A 25,866-nucleotide genomic window follows, 5' to 3' on the forward strand; every position below is an offset into this window, starting at 1 on the left:
TCCCTCCTCACTTCACTGCTCACAGCTGGACACTCCTGTCCAGGTTCCCCCTCCCCTGTGTACCCCCATCTCCTGTCTTTATGCTGGGCTACGTCTTCATGCTGAAATCAGATCTTGTTCCCCCTCACTTTCTTTATAAACAAGGCAGAAATACATAACATTTTCCTCTCTCCCTTCCACTCTGCCGTCTCCTCCCCTCTATGATGCTGTCTCCATTTTCCTGCCATGCTGCGTCACTATTTAATTGGTTATTATGTAGCATGATTTTGGAAATAAATACTCTAAGCCTGTTAGTGAAATCCCAGTCTTCTCTAGGGCAAAGGGTTACACTCATTTGGGACTCCTTGGGGACAGAAATATCTTGTGGCTCATCCTCCTGTTGGCTCACACTCCTGCTTTTTTAATCTTTCCACTTGAATGAATAAAGACTTAATAGAGCAGAACAGACAGCCCCCATTAGCCAGAATTTGACATAATTATTCAGTATTAATTATATTTTAAAAATTGAATTTTTCTAAATATATCTGTTTATGAAATGGAACCTGAAAAGTGTGTGTGCTCTTTTTTTTAAAAAAATAAAAGCTGAGTATGTATTTTATTATAGAAGCCTGAGTTTATATTTAGTTCTGTAGGTATAGAAAGATAATCCTCTCAAAGTTTCTAGAACTACCAGATATTATTTATTAGAACTTTCTCATTTCAAGCAGTTCATTGTGATGTCAAGCTTATGGGTTGTGAACATACTTGCCAAGGATTTAAGAACATCACCGTACTGTTCCTGTAGATCCCTTTTAGACACCATGGCAAACAGTACAAACGGCACGTGGTGACCATGCGTCATCTCCTTAGCAGTTGTATCACTCCCCTAGCAGGTATATAAATTGCTTATATTATATGACCTGTGAGAACTGCCTGTGTTATATGAACTGTGAGGACTGCCTGTGTTACGTGAACTGTGTGAACTGTCTATGTTATATGAACTGTGAGGACTGCCTGTGTTATGTGAACTGTGTGAACTGTCTATGTTAGATGAACTGTGAGGACTGCCTGTGTTACGTGAACTGTGAGAACTGTCTATGTTAGATGAACTGTGAGAACTGCCTGTGTTACATGAACTGTGTGAACTGCCTGTGTTACATGAACTGTGTGAACTGCCTGTGTTACATGAACTGTGAGAAGTGCCTGTGTTACATGAACTGTGAGAAGTGCCTGTGTTACATGAACTGTGAGAACTGATTATATTATATGAACTGTGAGAACTGCCTGTGTTACATGAACTGTGAGAACTGATTATATTATATGAACTGTGAGAACTGCCTGTGTTACATGAACTGTGAGAACTGTCTATGTTAGGTGAACTGTGAGAACTGCCTGCGTTATATGAACTGTGAGAACTGCCTGTGTTACATGAACTGTGAGAACTGTCTATGTTAGATGAACTGTGAGAACTGCCTGCGTTATATGAACTGTGAGAACTGCCTGTGTTACGTGAACTGTGTGAACTGCCTGTGTTACATGAACTGTGAGAAGTGCCTGTGTTACATGAACTGTGAGAACTACCTGTATTATATGAACTGTGAGGACTGCCTGTGTTATATGACCTGTGAGAACTGCCTGTGTTACATGAACTGGGAGGACTGCCTGTGTTACATGAACTGGGAGGACTGCCTGTGTTACAAGATGCTTTTCTAATCCCAGCCCATCTTTCCGTTTGGCTCCAGCCTTTGCTCCTTTGTCTGCTTTGCATTTTTCTTCTGTATGTATTTTCTTGACCCGACTTTGAAGATGAATTGGGTGTTGTTTAGCAGATTTCCTTGAGAAAAGAATGGATAAATGTCTTGCCTACTGCCATGAGATGTTTCACTGATATTGAAATTAAATGAAGCACATTTATAAACAGAGAGATTCTCCATGAGGTAAGTCTTCAGCCTGACTGATTGCAAGGCTCTACCCCTCAGAGAGATACCCCACTGGAGTCCACTTCTCATAGTTCCACAGCCTTTAGTTTTGGTGCGAAATTGAAGCAATGCCCTGAGCTCATGGCTCAGTTACTTTTCAATACCTAGACTTCCTTCTCTGAAATTATGAGGGTCAGAGTACCGAGGCTGCTGTGAAATAGCTGGTGTGAAGCTAGAGCCAGACAGCCAACCAGGGCCACACTCTTGTTCCTAGAGGGGACTCAGAGCTCTGGCGACAGTGGCAATGGCTTATCTGTGCCACCAGCTGGAAGCTGAGTGTTAAACCCAGAGTTCTTTAGAAGAAAGGAAACTTGAAGAAAGAATAGAGAATAGAGTGGCATCCGGAATCAAGGACAAACAGACTCTTCCCCTGTAGCGGAAGGAAATGTATATTGGCAGTATCCTTGTTGCCCCCCTCCAAAGTTAAATCACCTTGGTGGGCAATGTGGGTTTATTGTTTTAGACACCAGGTCAGCTATTTATATAAAAATAGATTTGAGGATCAGTGAATTTTCCATCACAACATTTTCTAGAATATTCTGTGGGTGCAGGTCTTGCTATGTGTGCCTTGCTTCTTTTTTTTTTATTTTTTATTTTTTATTTATTTTTTTTATGGAGCCAGCTGTATGTTACCTGTTCTGAAATGTTTGTTTGTTCATTTGTTTCTGAGACTATCCCTCACTCAGTAGTTAGGACACACTATTAGATGTTGATTGTATGCCCAAATTTCTGTGGAAATGAGGATTTTGCACCTGAGATTTCAACAGGATGAATCCTCAAAAGTCCAGTCAGAATTGTATTAACGTATTAAATTATATCTTTGTTGATTCCTGAATCCTCTGTTTTTTATTAAGAAACATCTCTTGGTATAATCTTGGCAGCAGCTTGGGTTTCTGAGTTCAGAATTATCTTTGAAAAGTGTGCAAAATAACAGGGAAGTACCCCTAAAATGAAAGCTTGAGGGTATGCTACTGGCCTTCTGGACTGAGGCTCGGAAGTCAGTTGTGTTTTGTTACATAAGTATTTGTCTAAGCTGTAGATGGCAGAGAAGATGTCACTTTGAGAGGGCAGGATTCAAAGCCTACATAGCTGCTCTGCCTGTGTGGCTACAACGACCAGCTACTCTGAAGTCCTGGCTCCTTCTATCTCCTGAATATATCTTATAGCTAGAGTAATGACAGATAGTCTTGAAGGGTACCTGTATGACTCTTAAGCTGTTCTGCGTGTGTGTGTGTGTGTGTGTGTGTGTCACAGACCCTGTAGACATCTAATGAATGCCGTCGACAATATTTTTAGTGAAACATTTATAGTCGTGTGAATATAAACATATAAATGAACTTTGTGAATTCCTAGAATTCCAAGGATGCTGTCACCATGTCACCCTCAGAAGCAACTGTACAAGGTAAGATGTAGTCTGAACAAGAGGAGAAAAAATCATTTTGGGCATGAGAATGTCCTATGTTTTTGTATGTGTGCTTTGTGTAGACTTTTTTGAGTTCTCCTTCCTTTGTGATAAGGACAGAAAAACAAACAAACAAACAAACACAAAGCAGGGAATTTTAATGAAAGCTTTTGTCTGTATCTGTAGAGCCAAATACAAACCCAGACTTTGCCCAAGGCAAAACATGCACAACCTTTTCAGATTTTAATTAATGATATTGGACAAATGAGGTTTTAAAAATACTCCTAAGTTCTGAATGAGGAAGCTGAGTTTTGGCCCTCTGGACTGAGTCATTGTTAGCTTAGTTAAACACGCAAAGTTTCCTGAGGAGAAGGTGGGAAGATGTGACTAACCCATCTCAGTCTTTTGGAACGTGGCAGCAAGTGGACTTTTTCAATAACGACTTCGTCCGGAGTACGGAGTACTCAGAAGAACACGGAAGCTGTAGGGATGCACAGCACGGTCAGAACTGAAACGTAGCTCCACTGGCGTGTGTGTGAGCTGTTCAGGGTCTTTGATAGCTTCAGTAGATACCATGCACATTGCAAGACTTGCAAACTCCCATAATATGGACAATCTCTGTGTCTCTCTCAGGCCTGAACCCTCAATGTCACTTGATGCCTTGCTATTGGCACTTCCTTGGCCAGCCACCAGGGACCAGGAGCTGCCCCCTCACCTCCTGGACAGAAAGTGAACCTGACTTCTTCCCTGTCCCCATCCCTGGTCTATGCTAATCAAGGTCCTCATGTCTCTTGCCCATGCCATCGTAACCTTCTGAAGTTCTAACACAACAATGAAGTGGGCAGGTCAAGGTTTAAGTTGGGATCCAAGGCACTGCGCTGACAGGCTGTGCAAATGATGTATTTAGAGAACCCTGAGCCTCATTGTCTCCGTGTGTAGTTAAGTCCTGGCGTTTGTCCACGGAGGAAAAGCATACAGCCTGCTTGTTTGCTCTGTATTGTGCTCAGAGTTTTCAAAGCTGTTAGGCCACCGCTGAAGACTCAGGGCTGAGCTTTGCCTTTTAGACGGCTGCGTTGTATTCCACTGTGCTGTGTTTTTTTTTTCTCCTTATCAAACATTTACATATTTTGTGGTAGGTAGGGGAAAGCTGGCCTAGCTACGCTTGCCAGGTGTTTAGCTCGAACACTTGTCTTTGCTGTACACTTTTACTGCTGTATCATTAGGACACACACACACACCCACACACACACCCCCCCACACACACCAAGTCCCTTTAAATAAAATGCTTCATGCACTTTTTGAAATGTCAGCATCTGGGACCATTTGATAGCCATATAGGAAATACTCAGGTGCTAATTTTCTACCTTTAAATAGCTAATTATAGTTTTAACTATAGAATAAAAAATTAAAACAGTGATGTCTCTGATCAGTGGCCATGGTGATGGTCAAGATTCCATACAGTCCATAGCGAGCTAGCACCGTGACTACTTGGCAGCATGCTGAAGGCAGATACGGTTGAATCTTGGCCTTGGGCACCTCATTCATAAAATGTGCACAGTAGCTCTACAGAGTCTTGATGTAATTTAGTGTGTAATTCTCATTATGTGCTTAGAGCCACGGAGTAAAGTGCTGTGTGAGTGTTTGTGCGCAGAAGCAGCTCTGCAGAATCATATCACGTTCATCTTTAAGCAGGTGCATGGTCTCACTCGCCTATTCATTAGAAAACTGTATCTTACCATCATGGGTGACAGCAAATATTAGCTGCACTCCCAAATGGTTATGGGTGCTTTTGGAATAAACGGGAGCTTGATTTTTTCTTGTTCCATCAAACATTAAGCTGACTAAACTTTCACTTGAAAAACTTAGCAGGACGATTTTCTCTACTCTGGAGACTTCTACAAGTGCATTCTGACGTTCTCTTTGGTAGATTTTTTTTTTTAATCTTAGGGGGCTACTTCTTTATGTTTCCTTCTGCAGATTTTATACTAACTAATTGCATGCTGTTTTAATCCTCACTGAGTAAAAAAAAAATCAAGTATTGAGAGAGTTAAATTCATTGTAGACAAACTGATTAAATAAGTCTTCCATTTAACGTCCCAGTATCTCAGCTTTGGCATTTGAAATGGTGGTGGTTCCACCCTTGTGATACACTTGGAGACAGATGGAGATAGTTAAGTTACTGCTGGCAGAGAAACATTCTTGCAGGTTGCTGGACTCTCTGCAAGGGTCCAGAATCATGGGTATTAAATATGAGCTCTGTTTGATTACTGCTGTCACCTCCACAACACTCGGATAAAGATTTGGACATTTGAGAACCAATATTTTGCAAGGCATGTTAAGAATGTGTACCTTAAACCAGGCGGTGGTGGAACACACCTTTAATCCCAGTGCTCAGGAAGCAGAAGCAGGTGAATCTCTGTGAGTTCAAGGCCAGCCTGGTCTACAGAGTGAGTTCCAGGATATCAAGGGCTATGCAGAGTAATCCTGTCTCAAAAAAAAAAAAATCAAAGGAAAAAACATAAAAGAATGTGTACTTTAGCACCTGGGATTGATTACATGCCTGTTATTATTTATTCAGAAATGAATTAAGATCATAAACATAACATTAAGAAACGATTTCATTCAAGTTGAGCTAGTATTCCCTGTAAAGACTCATCTTGAATAGATCCTGTCAAGAGTGAGCCTCTTGCATCTCCTTGCCACGAATCTGTAATAGCTCCATAAATAACTGATTTTGATGATAGCCAGCTTCCTTGTTTGGAAGAAATATACGCTGAATTGTTTTCAAGAGGCAAGTAGTGGGTCAGTCAGCTTACAAAAAGCCCAGGAGAAAAGAAATGACTTGCAGCACATTTGAAAAGTTTCTGTACGTTTGATATTGTTTGCTGACACATTTATTAACTTTACCTGTCACAATAAAAATATGTTTGGGTGTTAAAAAGTAGGAACATGGGGGTGGCAGCTCTTGCCTGCAAACGAACTAAGTGCCTGACTTTGGGTCTTCTCCTGGCATCCGGTCCTGGGCACACCGGATGTCTCCTGCAATACACTCCAGCTGAGACTTTGCTGATGGCCTTGGCCACCCACCATGCCCACTCAGTGCTGACGCACAGAAAATCACAATAACTCAGTCTTCCTGTCTATGAAAAGCTCCATGTCCTCTCATCGCTCTGCTGCCCGTCCAGGGCTGTGCAAATGCACACTGAAGATTTTACCTGTCTACAAAACCGTGGTGGCATGAATGTGTCGCACTGCTAACTCTTGCCCATGACACCAGACAGAGGAGCTCTGTCGACAGCACGTGTTCCATTTCTCCAGCCGCAGCCTCCCCCACTAATAGCATATAATTTGTACCTGATTTCGCTGTGGGCATGGAAACTTGTGTCACGTTACTTCTCCTTCATTAGTGATAAAACCAATCAATTTCATAGTGGAAAATATTATCTTGTGAGTGTCCTGGGAAAAGGCGATGAAAAAAACAAAACAACTTGTGTGATCCAGGAGCACAGGGCGTTTCCCTGGAGCTGGGCTTGTCTGTAGGGCGGATGCCGTAGCAGTGGGTTGTTTCACAGTGCTTGTTACGTGCCAGGTCTGTCCCCTTACCTGGAACAAAAAGTTGACAGGCTTCCAGAACTTGTCTCCTTGGTTATGATTTGCTTCTGTGCTGGCTTCTAACCTTGACAAAGACCTCTCCTCAGGTCTCTGGGCTGGAGTTTATCCGCAGACGTTTTCCTCAGGTGATATACGCTGTAGGACTTTGCAGGGCTTAGGGTATTGCATGTGATGGGATTTGGTTTACTCAGGAGTGTGATTCTGGATCTCTTATCATCATGGAATGTACTTTTGTTAGCACACTATCAGTTATGTTCAAGAAATACAGGACATTCCGAGGGAGAGCGAGATTTAAAACTATCATCTCACAAATAAACCATTAGACAAGAAAGAGACAGATTGAAGGCATGGCATTTTTTTCACTCTTGCCTTTCAGATGGTTAAAATAGAAAGTTTATTTTGATTTGAATTCTCCAAGGACTATTTTATCTTTTAGGCATATTATATTGCTTTCAGCATTAAAGGAAGCTTCCCAGTTTTGGCTTGAGAAACAATTTTGAAATGATGAAAGACTAGCCTGGATCATCCTCCCTGCTGCTTATGACCTGATAGCCAACTCCTGTGTCTAATCGTCATGTTTGACTAGACACTGTCATGAACTTAACATGACATCAACTCCTCCCATGTCCAGCCTTGCATCTTTCACCCTTGTTGAGCCATGAACATGTGTACATTTCTACAGTGTCTCCTTTTTAAAATATGTATTTATTTTAGTTTATGTGTGTGTGCGTGTGCCCCATGCATGCCTGGTGTCTGCAGAGGTCAGATGTGGGACATTGGATCTCTGGAGTGACAGAGGGTTATGAACCTAGATGTAGGTTTTGGGAATCTAATATGGGTCCTCTGCAAGAATAAGAGTGCTCTTATTGCTGGGCCATCTTTTCATCAACTTCATTTTGAATTATTAATCAAATATTAATATTAATCTTTATCTTTATCTCTCTGCCATCTGTTCTTTTTCTTTGGCTTTTTACCAGCATTGTGTGTGTGTGTGCGTGTGCGGTGTATGTAGCACCTTTGAAGTGAGCTGTGAAATTTTGAAGCAGGGAACAGGAGGCAGGCACACAGAGAATGTGCAACACGGTCGTCTGTAAACAGAGTAGATGTTAAAAGAAGACTGGGAGAATTAAACACACGTGACAGTTACTTTTAACCTGACAAACCATTCATCTTGTCACCAGTTTTGGATATCATTATCCTTTAAGTTGTTCTTGGGATCTTCCAGAATCATCTGTGAATGTAAGGTTTGAAAGATATTTCACAAGCCAATTCATAGGGTCTTTAAAAATGATTTCATGTTCATATAAAAAGCTAGGCATCCAAATAGAGCTTGAATGAGTAATGGTGCCCACGCACAGTGGAGTACAATGCAGCTATAAGCAAGGATGCAAGAACACTGACACAGTACGAGTCCCAAGAAATATTTGACAAGCAGGAAATCACATGCACAAACTATGTGAGCATGCTGACTTTTTTTGTAAGAGAGAAGATAAGAAAAGCACCCACATATCTTTGCAAACACTAACTCACTAACTTGGGAAGGGTGGAGACTTTACAAACCACAGCAGGGCGGGTAACTTCCAGTATGAGGGCTGCAGCATACAGGATTCTGGGAGCAGCAGACATGTATGAGCTTCATTTAGTCAGGTTTTCTTTTTAACCTTTGGAAGAATGATAAAACATTCAACCACTGAGAATGAAAACCAATGGAATCAAAGAAGCTGCATAGAGAACAAGGGGGGCACAGATGTAAGTCATTCTTGTATCAACCTCTGCATGACAGATCAGGGCAGCTGTAAACAAATGGTGCATTTTATAGTTCTTTGGTGATATATAAACAGAAGTGTTCTGCAACCCTAAGAGATACCCTGAAGGGTCTAGCTAAGGGGTAAAGGGGTGACATCAGAGGGGAAAGGTCACGGGACTAGAGGAAAAAGAGCAAGCCCTTGGGATTGGTTAGAATTACATTTATTTATTTGAACCTGGCATTTATAAAGTATGTGCATACACATTTGTCTGCACACACAAACATATGCTTTATGTGTGACCAAGCAGTGAGGAACCTGGGCAACACCAGGACTAGTAATCACCATGAGCATTGCCAGTGAGGGATGGAGGGTCATGGTGCACCTCTGGGTGTGGTATCCTGAGGACACCACTCCTGTAGTATTGTGGCAGCTGAATCATAAGGGACATCGGACAAGTTCAAAATGATGGATATTCTAATTGAAAGTCAGAGGAGAAGATGGCGTTCTTAAAATGTCACCAAGATAAAAGACAATGACATGTTAACAGAAACTGTTCCAGACCAGGGAGACTAGGGAGACTTGTCAGCTTCAAGTGACATCTAATTCTAGATAGATCCCATTTGCAGGGCAGAGGGGGTGTTAGTAAGTAGAGTTTAGGGCTGGGGAGGCGGCTGCATGAAGTGCTTGCCTTGCAAGTCCAAGAACCTAAGTTCCGATCTTAGAACCTATGTAGCAAAAGCCAGTGTGGTGGTGTGCACATGTGTGGTGGTGTGCACATGTGCACTGTGTGTGTGTTGTGCATGTGTGTAGTGGGGTACATTGTGTGGTGGTGTGCATGTGTGTGTGGTGGTGTGTCCTTGTGAATGTATGCACATGTGTGGTGGTGTGTACTTGTGTGTGTGGTGTGCATGCGTGTAGTGGGGTGCACTGTGTGGTGGTGTTCATGTGTGTGTGGTAGTGTGCACTTGTGTTATAGTATTCACATGTGTGTTGGTGTGTACTTGTGTGATAGTATGCACATGTGTGGTATTGTGTACATGTGTAGTAGTGTGCAGGTGTTTGGTGGTTTGCGTGTGTGGTAGTGTGCGCTTGTGTGTGTTTGTGTTGTGCATGTGTGTAGTGGTGTGCACTGTATGATGGCATGCACTCTGTGGTGGTGTGCATATGTGTGGTGATGTGTACATGTGTGGTGGTGTACATGTGTGTGTGGTGTTATGCATGTCTGTGGTAGTGTGCACTTGTGTGTGTTGTGTATGTGTGTAGTGGTATGCACTGTGTGCTGGTGTGCATGTTTGTGTGGTGGTGGTGTGCACTTGCATGGTGCTGTACATGTTTGTGATGATGTGAACTGTGTGGTAGTGTGTGGTCATGTACATATGTGTTTCCGGTGTGCACTGTGTGGTAGTATGCACTTTTGTGTGTGTTGTGCATGTGTCTAGTGGTGTGTACTGTGTAGTGGTATGCACATGTGTGGCTGTGTACACTGTATGGAAGGCAGAGAAAGGCAGGTTCTAGGGCACATGGTCAGCCTTGCTTACTTGACAATTTCTAGGCTACTGAGAGACCCTGTCTCACGAAATGCTTCTGAGCAGCAATAACTGAACTTGCCATCTTAACCACACACACGTGCACATGCATGTGTGCACATATATCACAGGAACACCTATACATACATGCACACAGAAGCCTACATTTATATGAGCATATAAACATCAATACATACCAAGAAAAAAGTATGGGATAGGAAGCAGTAGACAGTAGTGCCATTTGAGTGAGCAAATCGTTCAAGCATAATCCAGACTCATAACTTGCCTGTGGTGTTTCAGTCATTACTTGGGAAAGTGCATAGCTGCAAAGGGAAGATGTCTATTGTATAGGGACAAAGGACCCGGAGATGCTTCTGAAAGTGTCTGTATTTTACATGTAGCTGTCCTGTCCATGCATGGTTGTAGACAGGTGGGGATGAGAGTGGAGGAATGAGTGGGCAGCAGGCGAGAGGCCAGGCTGTAGCTGAGCCTACAGCTGCACAGGGCACCTCTACACTCTCCTTTAACTTTCTCTGGAGCTTAGCATTATTTCCAAATGGAAGTCTTCTAGAAAGAATAAATTCACATAAAAAAATTGGCATTCCGATGCTAAACACTGCTAAGCAGAAACACAACGACCGCTTAACATGCACCCTGGGAATCACAGAGCTGGAGTCTGGTCACTGTTTTTTAGATGTGTTTATTCGCGACGAAGACTGGATTGTCCAGTAACACTCTAGCTGCCCAAAGCTGGCAGATTACAAAAACAATAATGAATGGGGTCTGCTCTAAAGATTCCCATTTACAGTAGTGGTGAGCACTAAAGGGCTACTTCAAAGTGTTACATTAGAGTCTTTTCTCTGAGGACATCTGGGGAATGTGATAGCATTATTCCAGCTCTAGGTGACTACGGCAGCCCTACCCATATGGCCGCATGCAGCACACGTGACTTTTCTGTCAAGCTGCCCCACTTGGCACCCACAGTTCTGACATCGCTAACATTTTGAGATCTCCACTGTCACTATGGCTTCATGTATCTCCCTTTAAGGGGTTTCATGAAGGAAATACGAATTTATCATTCTCTCAAGCACTCCCTGAAAGCTCCAGTATAAGCCTTGATAACACCATAATTTATACATTTTGAATGCTTGCAAATCAGTACCACATGGCCACCCAGTTGTGCTGCCAGGTTGAGGAGCTACTGGGCCTCCTTGGACTGTGGCTACACAAACCATGGCTACAAGAATCCTTAGATGTTAGCTGGGCAGTGGTGGTGCACGCCTTTAATATCAGCACTTGGGAGGCAGAGGCAGGTGGATCTCTGTGAGTTCAAGACCAGCCTGGTCTACAAGAACTAGTTCCAGGACAGCCTCCAAAGCTACAGAGAAACCCTGTCTTAAAAAAAACAGAAGAAGAAAAGAAACCTTAGATGGTTGTGCAGTTAGACCTACCGAAAGTATTTTTACTTTCAGTAAAATTAGTGACCCAGTTTGAGCAGGACGTTCTTGTAAATACTAATTTCTACAGGAAATCTTTCAAATAATTTTTTAGTTTTGTAACTTGGAGCCTTAAATGGATATGATTTTTTTTCCAAGGCATCTTTTCTATTGTCCCGGGGCACAGAGAACAGCTTCTCTTTGATGGCAGGAATCTCTTCAACAATTACAGTTGCTTTGTTTTAATCCGAATTGTCTGCAGCATCAAACATGTCCATCTTTTTTTTTAATAGCAAAACATGTGTATCTCAAATCATCCATATTTGATTTTCTTTTTAATTCTCACCATAAACCTGTCTAAAACAAGCCTGCAATAACCATATTATAGTCTGAATGCTATCCTGGCATGAAATGCCTAATCTGAAAAATATTAGTCAGTTTCTTTTTAATTTAGCCTCACTCATATTTTGGGGACATGAACAAAACATACCCAGATTCTTTGCCAGAGCCCAGTCTTAACTGTTCAAATTTCTGTGAACATTGGCATTCCGATCTTCTGAAATCTCACCCAAACCATTCATCGTCCCAGCTGATTTTCTTTTGCTGGATGTTTGTTTTGGCTCCCAGGGATATGCTTTATCATGGTGAGGCAGTCAAGGCAGAGGAGCCTGAGGCAGCTGGTTGTATCGAATCTGCTGTTAGAAAGAAGAGAACCATGAATGCCTGTGCTCAGCTCACCCACTGACAGTTCAGAATCCTAACCAGTGAACCGGACCACCTCAGTGGTTGGGTCTTCCCACATAAATTTCCATAAGGATAACACCCCACAGACATGCCTAGATATCATCCATCCCTTGGATGATACCAGATTCTATCAAGTGGACAGGTAACTTCAACCGTCTCAATCATTGAAAGCTGTTTAAAAAAACAAAACAAAACAAAACAAAAAAACCCAACAATCTAGGATTCCCTCAGTGCCTACCTGGGAAATGTTCCCAGTGACCCCACTCTTGGTACCAGCTTTTTTCTTTTCCTGCTTATTATAGTAGTAATTTTTTTTATCACTGTGACCAAAATGCCTTCCAAAAATTTATTTTGGCTCATGGTTTCAGAGGGTCTCAGTCCTTCATGGCAGAAACTATGGTAAAGTTCACGACAACAGAAGTATGGGTGGGGGCACCCTACTGTGAGGGACCAGCAAGCAGAAAGTGTAAGAGCAGGATCAAGTTCCAGGTAGAACCATAAACGGCCGGTTCATAATGAGTTACTTGCTCTGGCTAAGCCTTATCCTGTAATGATTATATAGGCTCCTAAATAGTGCCCCTGGTCACGAAAAAGCAGCTAAAACACGAGACTGTGTGATGCCAACATGTTAGCCTGAAATCGTCCTAATTGTCATAGTGTTCCAGCTAAGATTTCAAGTACTTTACTTAGGAAGTGCCAGCAAAGAGAATCAAAATTCTTGTCTTGTTTCTTAATTTAGAGGCCATACTTCTAGTTTCCCCCTATCGAGTGTGTTGTTGGCTATAGATTTGTTATACACGACCTTTATTGTGTTGAGGTATGATCCTCCTGGTTCTAGTTCCTTCAAACTTGGTCCTGTTTACGTGCTGACTTGTTTATTGCTTTGCATGTGTGGAGCCAGCTCTGTGTTCCAGGATGAAACTCACTTGGTCATGGATGAATGTACTGTTCCATCCATTCTGCACCTTCATTTTCATTGTTCTGAGATGGCATCTGACCACATAGTAGTGCAGGACGGTCTCGGAACTCAGTGTCCTCTTGCCTCTGCCTCCCATGTCCTGGGAATAAGAGTATGCACTGCCCTGCTCAGCCATGGACAATTCTCCCTACTTACAGTCCTTCAGGAAGCTCTCTATAGTTTTGGTTGCACTTGTATTCAGTATTAAAGGTGACACTGACCTTGTAAGATGAGGCCACAAGTGTTCCTCGCTTTTCCCTTTTATGGATTCCTTAGAGGAGCATATTTGATAAAACACGCTGCTGTGCTTCCGCACTGTCCTGGATTTAAAAAAAAAAAAAAAAAAAAAAAAAAAAAAACAGTCTTGTTACTTGTTATTGACCAGTAAAGTTTTCTTTTTTTTTGTTTTTGTTTTTGTTTTTCGAGACAGGGTTTCTCTGTAGCTTTGGAGCCTGTCCTGGAACTAGCTCTTGTAGACCAGGCTGGTCTCGAACTCACAGAGATCCGCCTGCCTCTGCCTCCCGAGTGCTGGGATTAAAGGCGTGCGCCACCACCGCCGGGCTAAAGTTTTCTTAAGATATCCAAATTCCATGATAGTAAGTCATGTGTATCTAGGAATATATCCATTTATTTGGTTTTGTTCGAACTTACTGAGGTGTGCATTTTTTTCAAATAATCCTAATCTGAATTTCAGTGTTATCTGTTGCAATCTCTCTCTCTTTTTGATCTGATTTTATTAATACAGTTCTCTGTTTCTCTTAGGCATTTTGGCTAAGGGATTCTCTGTGTGCTTAATCTCCACAAAGAATCAGTTCATTGGTGCTCTGAGTCACCCTTTTAAAGTCTGTCTCACTCGTTCCTGCTCTGATCTTTATTATCTTTCTGCCCTTCTGCTGATTTGGAGTTTGTCATATTCTTCTTCTGTCATTTGTTTGTTTGTTTGTTTTACCTGTTCTTTTTTTCTGGGTTCCAAAGATGCATCACTGTGTTGTTTGTTTTCATTATCTCTCATGGTCATACTTGCCCCTTTCCATTCTTTTGCTATATCCTACAGATTCTTATGTTTTATTTTTATCTGATCCTAGGACACTGCCCTTTCCTTGATTTCTTCAGTGAATTTCTAATCATTTTAAGGTCATTGCTCAATCTCCTATTTTTGCCGACTCTGTTCCTTCTTTTGCTTTTGATTTCTAATTTTACTCCATTATGATCTGATGGGCTTTGAGCAAATTGTTTTGATTCTTTTTTTTTTTTTTTTTTTTTGGTAATGACTTGGCTTTTTGCCTAAAATGTGTTCTATTTTGGAGAAAAGTTCTGTGAGCTGCTGTAAAGAATGCATAGACTGCAGTTTTGGATAGAACATTCTGTAGATGTCTGTTAAGTTCATAAGTTCATGTTAACTGTGGTTTAGTGTGGAGTTTTGATCCTTTGCTCAGAGCTGGGTGGCCGTTCGGCCAGAGCAGGGTACTGCAAACATTCACTGGTCTGTACTAGGACTTCCGTGTTCGTGGTTTCCCCTTAGCATTTGGTTATGAGATTCCGCGTAGAGATTTTCTCTATATACATATACTGAACATAATAAATATGTAGCAATTTGTATATAATTTAGCATATATACTACTATGTAATAAATATATTGGAATGTATACTAAAGCATATACTGTGTCTTCTGTGTGTGTTTTTCTTATTACTATCACAGCAACTTTCATTTTTTTTAATCACTTGAAATCTGCTTTACAAGACAGGTATAGATAGGTCCACCTGCTTTACCTGGGTTTCATTGATTTGGAATATATATAATTTTTTTATCTTTTAACTTCCAGACTGTATTTGATGGAGTACTGTGTTTTTTATAGGATGGAAATAGAAGGGTATTTAATTATAATTCCATTAGCCAGTCAACTTTTGTTTGGAGAATTAGGACCATTTAAATCCAGTGCTACAATTAGGTGTGTGCTAATTCTTGGCATATTTAAAAAAACTGATGTTTAATTGTTTCCTAATTTATTCTAGTTTTCTTGCTTAGTCTTCCAGTAGGACTTATTATTTTCTTCTTTCTTTGTGTTGTGCTTTCCTTGCTCTGCTGTGTTTAGGGTTCCTTCAGGTATCATCTATAATATGGGAGTGCTCATGAATTGCTTTAGCTTATACTGACCTTGACTTCATTGTATTCTGAAGGATACTTGTTCTTGATACTGTAATCTGGGCTAGATAGCTACCTAGTGTCTTAGTTAGGGTTTTATTGCTGTGAAGAGACACCATGACCACAGCAGCTCTTATAAAGGAAAACATTTAATCGGAACAGGTTTACAGTTTCAGAAATTTAATCCATTATCATCCTGGCTAGACATGGTGTGCAGACAGACATGGTGCTGGAGAAGGAAGGAGCTGAGTGTTCTACGTCTTGATCTGCAGGCATCAGAAATGAAGACTGTGTACCACACTGGGCATCAAAGCCCACCTCCACAGTGACACATTTCCCCCAAGGCCACACCTCCTAATGGTGCCACTTCCTGTGGGCCAAGCATTCAAACACATGAGTCTATGGGAGCCATGCCTATTCAACCATTACCCTGGCTTCAGAGTTTTTATTGACAAATCTGATATTATTCAGATGCTGTCTGCCCTGATAAGTGAGTTGGATTTTTCTGTACAGGATTCTCTCTCAGTTCTTTACCGTTGGCATTTTATTGAAAGTATACCATGAAAGGGATCCTTTTCTGGTCAATTTTCTGAGTTTCTAGACAGTCCTTGTACCTGTATATCCATGTTTCCCCAAGTAGTGGGCAGTTTCTTGGTATCGTCTCACTGAATATATTTTATGTACCTTTAGTTTGTTCTCCCTCGTCCCTTTTTGACAACTACCTGGGATACTGGATTATAGTAAGGGGTTCAACGTGTTTCCAGCTGGATCTGTGATTAATTTTTCTTTGACTTCTCTGGTGACATCATTGTCTTCTGACAGTGTGGAGTGTATCAGAGCCTGAAGTTCCTGCCTTTCCTTAGGGTCTTTTAAGATCAGGACGATTGTACATGGTTGCATAAGTAGGGCACGACGTCTGTAGTCATTCCTAGTCTTACCAACCATGTGGTGTCTGAGACGGCCTGGGTGTAACATGGGGTGGCCCTGCATTGATGGAGTGTCCACAGCCCGTTTATTTCATCTCTGTTATAACTGCAGGTCTTCAGGACCATCACACTCCGCATGCTTGGATACTGGTTGTTGGCTTCAGGTTTTTTAATCTTCTTTCTCTTTTGAGTTATAGTATCATTTTGACTTTGAGTAGGGGTGGGTAGAATTGAGCTAGTCTAGGAATGTTCTTCCATGACAGAGCATCTTTACAGGGCAAAGTATCTGTAGAGAGGAGGATTACCACTAACAGAAGCAAATAGCATTGAATTTGAATCAGAAATAAAATAAAATAAAATATTATATAATGTATAGCTCTGTAACAACTGCCACATTGGTAGGGGAAGAAATATACTGAGAGGAAAATGTTTTAAAGATTTTTTTTAAAAGAAGGAAACATTTAAGAGAGAATAAAAATGATAAATAAAAATGCCGAAAGGTGTCAAATGAAGGCCCTAATTATAAAAGTTTGTATAAAATAAAAGAATTCTATTAATTAAAGGAGATGAAGAGAGAGAAAGCATAACCATAGCAAAACAAGAACAAAACCCCGAAGACCCCCCAAACAGGAAAAGAAACTCTTAAATACACAGACACATAGATATACACATATACACACATGTATACACATACAAAGAGACTCACAGACAGACACACATACACATGGATATATACACGTATGCAAATACACAGAGACACACACATACTTATACAGAGAAACTCACTGGTAGACACACACAGAGAGATACTTATACACGTGGACATGCACATGTCCACATGCAGACACACAGACAGACAGATACACAGACACTATACATAGACATATTCACACACATGCAGACACACACAGAGACAGACATATATACATATAGACATATTGACACACATGCACACATATACATGTGCATATATATTTGTTTATCAGCAAATACAGACAAATCAAAGAAGTGTGAAGTTAAAATATATTTAAATATTGTCTCTGTTGGCACAGTTCCACAAGCAGGAGTGAATTCTCTCTCCTTCTGTCACTCTCTCCTCCATGTCTTGTTGAGACATATCCTCCAGGAAGCACAATGGCTGGACATAGCCACCTCTCACTTTCACATATAGCACACAGTGAAGCCAGCAGAAATGGTTTGTCACTGAAGCCAGTTGGAAATGTTTCCCTGCTTACCAGTACAAGGCAGAGTGGAGCGTGGATTCCTTTAGATGGGATTCCTCTTAGAAAGATTGTCTTATGTCATGCCAGGGCTGAACTGTGCTGAGCTTGCTGGGCATGCAGGCTTGAACAACAGATCGTCACGATTGGAAGGATGCTGCAGGTCCTGCTCTACGATTACATGTTTCTTAGTCCCAGTTGCTTATTGTCTAACTAACTCTAGCTGCTGTCTTAAAGGGAAAGGCAGACCGGCTCTCCTCTGTGTGCCAGGCCTGAATCCCACTGCATTGTTTTTCATGGCACATTTGACTGGTGCTTCTCTTCGCCACCAGGCAAACGCTTGGGAGGACAGTGTGGTAAAGCTTGCTGTGAGTTGCAAGGAACAGAAAGCCACGGGCTGCTTCTCAGCCAGCTCCTGGTTGCAGCATGTAACCAAGACACACAGAGGCTCTCCCTTGTGGTTCCATGTTGTGCAGTTCCCAGCTCAGTCAAGTTCAGGCAGCCTTGTTGTATCCATTCCTGTCTCAAGCTTGCCTGCTTTTTCTCTCCCTCTTTCCCAGTCACTCCTCCCTCTGCTGTGCAGCTTGGCTGACTGAGGCTAGGTGATCTTGGCTCTCTGTTGAATAACCAGAAGCTCCTTTCTTGTGACTGTCCAGTATTGAGCTTCCATGTGTTTGCTTAGCTATCCCCCCCCCCCCTTACAGAGAAGCTGTGTTCTGACTGTACCTTTTCGAAACTTCTGAGAAGTTACACACTTTAGAGTTAGCCTTCCCCAAACTGCATTTGCAGCTGGACATAAGACACAGGGCTTCATAGATTTTCTGTATTAAAATTCAAAGTGGCTCACAGGATTCCGGTCATAGAAGCAGAAGGATCATGAATTCCGGGCCTTCCTAGGTCACACAACAAGAATATGTTGGAGAAGGGGTGGGTGGTTGGGATTACACGTATCAACATCACTGTCAACAAAGCAAGGAGTCCAGCCACAGACTGGGGATAGATCATCTGTGCAATCTGCAAAACATTATTGTCCAGAGAACAGAAAGGAGGGGTGGGCAAAAGGAGTGAAGGGGTTCGTAAGAAATTTATGGATGAACTCTTTGAAATCATGTTAAAGTCCAGCTTCCCAATCTACGACGATTACTATTTTAATTGGCTGTAGTATCAATTGGCCATTTAGTTGTTATCTCTAAATTCATAGTTTAGTACAGCTCTTAGATCATATAAAGAGGTCCAGTTGTATAATAAACCATCAGTAATGAAGAAACTTACAATTTGCGAAAGTGCAGAGAGCTCAGCCACCATCGGGACATCCGTGACACTCTCTTCATGTCAGGGACAGGTACCCACGTGGAGGAAGGAGCAGAAAGACAAAGAACCAGAGGTCCAGGGAAGCCAGAGGAAAACAGTGCCTTCTGGACATGCTAGGAACGCTGTATTGATAAAGTCACAGTGGGTGTGATGGTCCGCATGAGAACTACATAAGATCAAGCCAGTCTCGCTGGCCCTAACCCCTAGCTGAGGATCTATTGGCAGTTACCTGCTTCTGGAGAGGGGAGACTGAGTTTTCTTAAGGGTGTGGCACCCAGTAGGTCAACCATTCCAGGCACCCAGTAGGTCAACCATCCCATTGGGTGACTCCATAGCCTTAAATTTATTGGCAGCACAAATTAGACTTAGAAAATTATTAAAGAAAAAATAAAAGAGGGCATGAAGTTAGGAAGGGTCCTAGACCTGGGCTGAGTTAGAGAAAGGAATATATTATATATATGAATAAAAATATCAAAGAATTGACATAAATATTACACTTTACAAATTAAGCTTCCAAACTGCACGGTATATTCCTTTATTAAATTCTGTTCCTTCACTTTCGGTAAGCTGTAATCACATATAATTATTATTCAGACATGACAACATGTTATATGCGTTCCACACACGGATATATTCATCTCCATAAATGCTTCTCGTTCAGTGCTGCTGTCTGTCTGCAGCTTTGAAGCTTGGGGGAGCATCTCCTTTTCCCCCCACCCCCTCCCAGCTTCTGATGGCTACTCTTCTATTCTGCTTTTAGGAATCCTGTTATTTTTAAATTCCACATATCAGTGCCGTAAAATGTTCTATATTAAATTGTGAAGAAATCTCAGTGGCTGATATTGTATCCGGAAATTTCATAGGCTCAGTCCTTCCTGGAACATGAAAATGGCTTTCAGGTTGGAATGAGATTAGAAGGCGTTGATCCCCGACGTCCTTCTGTATTCTGTGTGTTATCTGTAGCCAAGGTAAGAGGGGTTGCTACTGCCTTGGGTCAATTGTGTGGTGACAGTTTTGTAGAAAATAGCAAACTTCAGCACTTTCTGTCATAAATGGTCCCAGTTTATTAGTTCGGTCAATAATGTATAAAATATACTTCTTTAAAATTTTTTTCTATGATGAATTTTCTAGTAAATTCTTCATCAACTAACATTTATCATTGAGTTAACTGAAAAAAATAGACCTACCCTAAAGTTGATGATAATCTAAGGATGCCAGTGTTAGTCCACCTCTTACAGTGACATAATTATTCATAGGTTAGCTGGACTAATGAATTCATTTAAATACACTCAATTTTAGGAAGATTACACACAGAGAACTGCCATTGATGAGACGAAATGGATTTTAAGATGTAATGTTTATTCAGCATGTTATTAAATCAATAAAAGATGCCTAAATTTATAAAACATTGAACTGAAAAGTCATATTCACGTGTTCTATGTGATGGTAAAGGCGATTAGACTTGTACAGAAAGCCTGGAGGAAGTATTTCTCAGACTGCCATTATTTTCTGTGTTAAATCTGCTGGCTCCATGGGTTAAGGTCATTCTGTGTGTCAGTCTCTACTCTTTTGAGGTAGGAATTAAACCCACCAGCAGAAGATGTGTTTTCTAAAAAAAAAAAATATTTGGTAGGTACTGAATTAATAGCCAATTAACAACATTTGTTTTGACCCCAGATTCCTAGATTCATCTCAAGGATGTGTTTTTACAGAACGTTCTAGATACCCCTTCATCATCATTTTGTTTTAGTAGTATTTCATATCACACAGACACTTGTTCCCTGATGAACATGTTTGGATGGATAGGTGGACAGGTTCGTGTTGATGATGGCTACTAAACAGTTGGCTATTTTTGTCGGTTTTAGAGCCCGCTGCAGCTCCACAATCTACAATTGTGAACTATCTCCGTTTCAGGTGTGTGGTTACAGGCTGGGACTGCATTTTGATGGTGATTTGAGCTGCTATGATTTTTGGGCCAATGCTGGTTCCCCCGACATTCACCCAGTGGGGTGCTGTGAGAAGAGCAAGCACGAATTGCATATCCCTGAGGGTGAGCCGGGGTGCATTTATCAGCTGGAGAGAGGGACCCTTGCTATTTCGTTTTTATTTTAACACCATTGCACTCACAGGGGAGCTGGTGTGAATTGAATTTTCAAACGAAAGTTTGATCTCCTAAGAGACTAAGACCATGGCAGGGCCTTAGAGATAAGCGTAAAAGCAAAGTCCGTGTGTCTTTCTAAGTCTAGGAGTTTATGGTAAAAAGATATCATTGTTTGGGAGCACTTAATCATATATAAAGCTTATTAATCCTTATAGCAAGAAATTGATGTTCTAGCTCCTGTTTGAAATGAAATATTATACTCGATCAGTGATAGCACACAGGGAAGAGCCTTGACTTAACTCTAAATTCGCGACAGATTTGGAAATAAAGGAAAGAATGAGACTATAAAATGCCACGGTTGTTTTTTTTGTTTTTTGTTTTTTTTTTTGGATGGGAAATGGAATTCTGTGTTTGTCTTCTGTTTTCTATGAGACACGTGGATCAGGAGGTTAAGGCTGAACGTTTACTGCTGTGAGATGCCTTGGTCCAGGCTCTTTGGACTATCACTGGCCACACCTGGTTTCCTGTTTGGGCATTAGGTTGTTGAATGACTGCAGGATGTTTTGGATTGGAGTGCAGTCTCCCTCTTCTTAGGAATCAGGCGTGCTTTTTTTTGTTGTTGTTGTTGTTTTCTGTTTTTCTGTAGATGTCTGGGGCTGAAGGCAATCTTTTGAATTGCTGGTTTTGATGAGAGCTGGTGACAGTCAGTGGGCTCATTCATCCAGTAGATATTATGGGGCCTTTAGTGTGTACTGTTACTTGGTATTGATAACAGAAAATGTTAAGCCTCAAGCTCTATGGGGCTGTCCTTCAGAGAAGGGAAGGACTGAATCAGGCCCCAGGACGCTTTCTCAGTTGATGCTGTGGCCTCTCTGAAGTCACAGGATCCCAGACACTTCAATAAAATGAGAAAGCGGCTTGGCCCCCAGGCAAGAGCAGGAGCCAGAGCTGTTGATGTCCTGGAGTGTGTGTGTGTGTGTGTATTGGAGGAGGAGGTATTTGATCAGGATGCCTTCTCGAGGAGAGGAGACTAGAGGAGAACCATGGTGGAAAAGTAAAGTTTAATGTGTGAATGTCGTCTTGAACTCTGCAGAGAATTTGGCTTTGGCTTATAGATTCAATAAGAAAATACTGATCCTGTTTAACTGGGGCCACTTCAGGTGTCGATGCAGAAATCATGTCTCTTACCCTAAAAAGAATCTTTAAGAGATAGTTTATTCTGGAGCCATTTTGAGTGACCATGACCCTGGAACATGTATCTAGGTTATCCCAAATTCCATGTTTCCATGTGGAAACAATTTCACAGATTTTTACTAGTTTTACAGAACAAAGAAAGTCATAAGTCAAGGTGAGCTTAAAATACACAGCTAAGTAAATCAGAGAGGCAGGTGCGGCAAGATGGAGGCGGCTCTCCTAGGGGCCCAAGGCGTTTGTTATCTGATGGATCTTTAGTTTTTGGGTTGGTGAAATCTAGTGGTTTGCTAAGTTAATAGACTCCGAAAAGATTCTACCTGTTAGTTTGGGGGGTTTGTTCTGATGCAGAAGTGGGCAAGGCAAGCCGGGTGGTGGTGGCACACGCCTTTAATCCCAGCACTCAGGAGGCAGAGGCAGGTGGATCTCTGGGAGTTCGAGGCCAGCCTGGTCTATAAGAGCTAGTTCCGGGACAGGCACCAAAGCTGCAAAGAAACCCTGCCTTGAAAAAAACCAAAAAAAAAAAAAACAAACAAACAAAAAAAAAAGAATTGGGCAAGGCATCGCTGTAACAGATTGTCAGAACTACCCCTAGATAAGGTACACAGTCTCTTCACCTTCAACATCAACATCCGCACAGGACCAAAATAATCCTAAGTAGCCAGTCAGTCTGTGCAGACATGGCATCTATCCAGAAATTCTCGTTCACATAGGTCACATACATGGGAGGATAATGCATTTTTACTGGGTGATGTATAAAGATTAGGAGTAGAAAGTAGGACCTGCCAAATGGCCTTTGGATTTTGGCAGTGCTGGGTATTGAACCCAGCATGGCCTTTGGATTGTGAAGGGGTTGCTAATCTCTACCAAGTGTCTGGCCATTGGAACTACTAAAGAATCAGGACCTCTCTTTGTCTTTGTCTTTGTGACGCGGCTTCCTGGTGAGGGATAATCATGCTGGGTGGGACTCTGCTCTCACCCTTTGTGCCCTTCCTTAAAAGCCTAGGGCAGGGGACTGGGCAACGCTGTATCTCAGTGAACATTAATCATCTGTGGGGACCTACATTTCTTATGGAAACTACACTCAACAACTTTGAACTGAAGACATTTAAACAACATAAAAACACCTTGGAGATTTACCAAAACTCGTTTGTAATGAGCTAAGGAGTTACTGAATACATAACAGAAGATTAAACTAGGAATAAGAATGTATGTAAAATAAATGTGATGGTATCTGGTGGGTATATTGAGTAGTGTACACTTCTTTTTAGGTTATAGAAAAGATAAAATTGTTTGAATGGATTACTTGAAGGCCTGTAGATTGCAAAATGTTCCGAAGAAATTATTCAGGAATGTAAGTCCAGTGAGTATCGTCTTCCTTCCTGTAAACCTCACTCTTCCCCAAGCTTAAGTTTCTTAAAATTTGCTTTATATGCTGTTAAAATTTTAAATATAATAAATTACAAAATGTCTTAATTGCCCTTACCTTTCCTGAGTTAATTTATCATAGTCTCCCCAAGGCATATAGCTTTTTGTTTTGTGTTTGTCCTTTAGCATTGCAATTAAACACAGAAAACTTAAATTAAGCCTGCTGGAGAGATGGCTCAGCCATTAAAGGCCAGGCTTACAACCTGCTAACATTTATCTAAAATATCTTTTATGGGTATTTTTCCATTTTGCTTGCAATAAATTAGTTTCTTAAGCTTGATTTTGGTGTTTTGAAATGAGTAATGCAAAAAACAGGTGATGTCACATGTGTAGAGTAGATATCCAGACAGATGTCACATGTGTAGAGTAGATATCCAGACAGATGTCACATGTGTAGAGTAGATATCCAGACAAATGCTGTCATATGTGGAGAGTAGATATCCAGACAGATGCTGTCACCTGTGTAGCATCGATGAAGAAAACAATCAGAGCATTTTTTGACAGATTCAGGGGTGCTGTACCAAGATTTGACTAGAGTAGGCCCCGCCTGCTTTTATTTCCCAAACAACTCTGTGACCCTTCCGTGGAGAATGAAAGTTAAATACCCAGCTATTCCTTGTACTCAGTTGTGAGTGGGCATTGGGGAGAGTGATGCAGGGCAGGAGGCAGGACTGGGCTCTGCCCTCTAGGGACCCTGTCCCTCCTCTGCCTGCTGTCCCTATCCACCGAGGGTCCTGTACCCGGTGCACTTCTTACTGAAATAGATTTCACTTTCCCAATCCTGACATTAATGTTCCATGTTTATTATATGTCCCTCATCGAATTATATGTCAAGGAAATTGACTTTGCTGATATGAGATTGCCTTACAAATAGAATCTACTGAAAGATAAAGAGATAGACAAAGAAATCCTTCTTCCAGCCCCCCGTTTTGTGTCTATCTTAAAGCTCCAAGACTGATTAATTATAACTATTTCATACAGAAGGTAGAGTTACATTAACCATAATCTATATTTTCTGCTAGAAATATATAGGCATTAAAATCATTTGTATTTGTGTTTGTAATTTTCACAACATAATACATTCTTTAAACATTGAGAAAACACTAGTTTTGAATCCCATTATCACATTAAAAACTTTTTAAATGTATGTTTTAGAGCATAACCTTTATCACTTTTCCAATAGTGGTATTAGGAAATTTCATTAGCTACATGGAGTTCCATGATGCATTTATCACTTGATATGACTGTGTTCATTCAGTAAACACTGAGTCTTAGAATCCATTCACATTACTCTAGGAACTGAACAGGGAAACAAGATGATAAGGAAAGGCAATCTCCTTATAGAACTGAAGTGGAAAGCCAGTAGGAAACTGGTGTCCTTGGGGGGAGCCTTTGCCGGTTCCCTTCCAGAGTCAGGAAAGTAAACATTGATGTTGTTGTAGACCTTCTTAGTTCTTCAGTGCTGTAGAAATTCCCAAGTGTTTCAGCTCCATTTCAGTCCTAAACGTGGCTAAGGGGAGTGGGAACATTGAGGGGGGTGGGTGGGTAGAGGGACTGGGAGGAGAGGAGGGAGGGGAAATGGCAGCTAGGTTGTAAAATAAATAAATAATTAATAAATAAGTATATGTAGTTGAGTTCATTTTGTGTTGGTCATTGACCGTTGTGCAAGAGGCCTGCCTGTAAGTGTGGTGAATATACCCAGTGAGACTACCGCAGAAAACACAGTTTTCCTTTGAGAGTATCAGTGGAGATAGTGCCCACACATGCATATATGTGCATATATATACACACATGCAAATATATAGACACATGCATATACACACGCACACACATGCACATACACACATATACATACACAGAACCCGAAAAAACACAGAGTCTGGTTTGTGCTAGTCAGCTTCTTCTGGGCCTGGGGCCTGTGCTAGATTATGTTGACATACCCATTGTCACTCTTTTGGAGAAAACTGATTTTCTTCTTATAGGAACTACCAGTTGTGAATAGTTTCTCGGTCGAGGATGGGACCTTGTGCCTGCTTCTCTGTATTGTGATTTTTGTGTGGATTGGGTTTGTGCAGGTCTTGTGTGTGCTGACACCATCTCTGTGAGTTCATACTTGCCTTGCTATGTCTGGAAAATGCTGTTTGATTGGAGTCATCAATCAC

General features: G+C 41.4%; 1 protein-coding gene across 1 annotated transcript in view; it reads left to right on the forward strand.

The window, feature by feature from the left end:
• The window catches only part of L3mbtl4 (L3MBTL histone methyl-lysine binding protein 4), a 306,766-nt gene that overhangs the window by 36,588 nt on the left and 244,312 nt on the right, over window positions 1-25,866 (forward strand). Inside the window, 3 exon segments of the mRNA XM_057758331.1 lie at window positions 19,848-19,952; window positions 20,899-21,034; window positions 23,548-23,639. Coding sequence (XP_057614314.1) covers window positions 19,848-19,952; window positions 20,899-21,034; window positions 23,548-23,639 — 333 coding nt within the window.

The sequence above is a fragment of the Chionomys nivalis genome, chromosome 26 (assembly GCF_950005125.1).
Source record: "Chionomys nivalis chromosome 26, mChiNiv1.1, whole genome shotgun sequence".
Taxonomy (NCBI): domain Eukaryota; kingdom Metazoa; phylum Chordata; class Mammalia; order Rodentia; family Cricetidae; genus Chionomys; species Chionomys nivalis.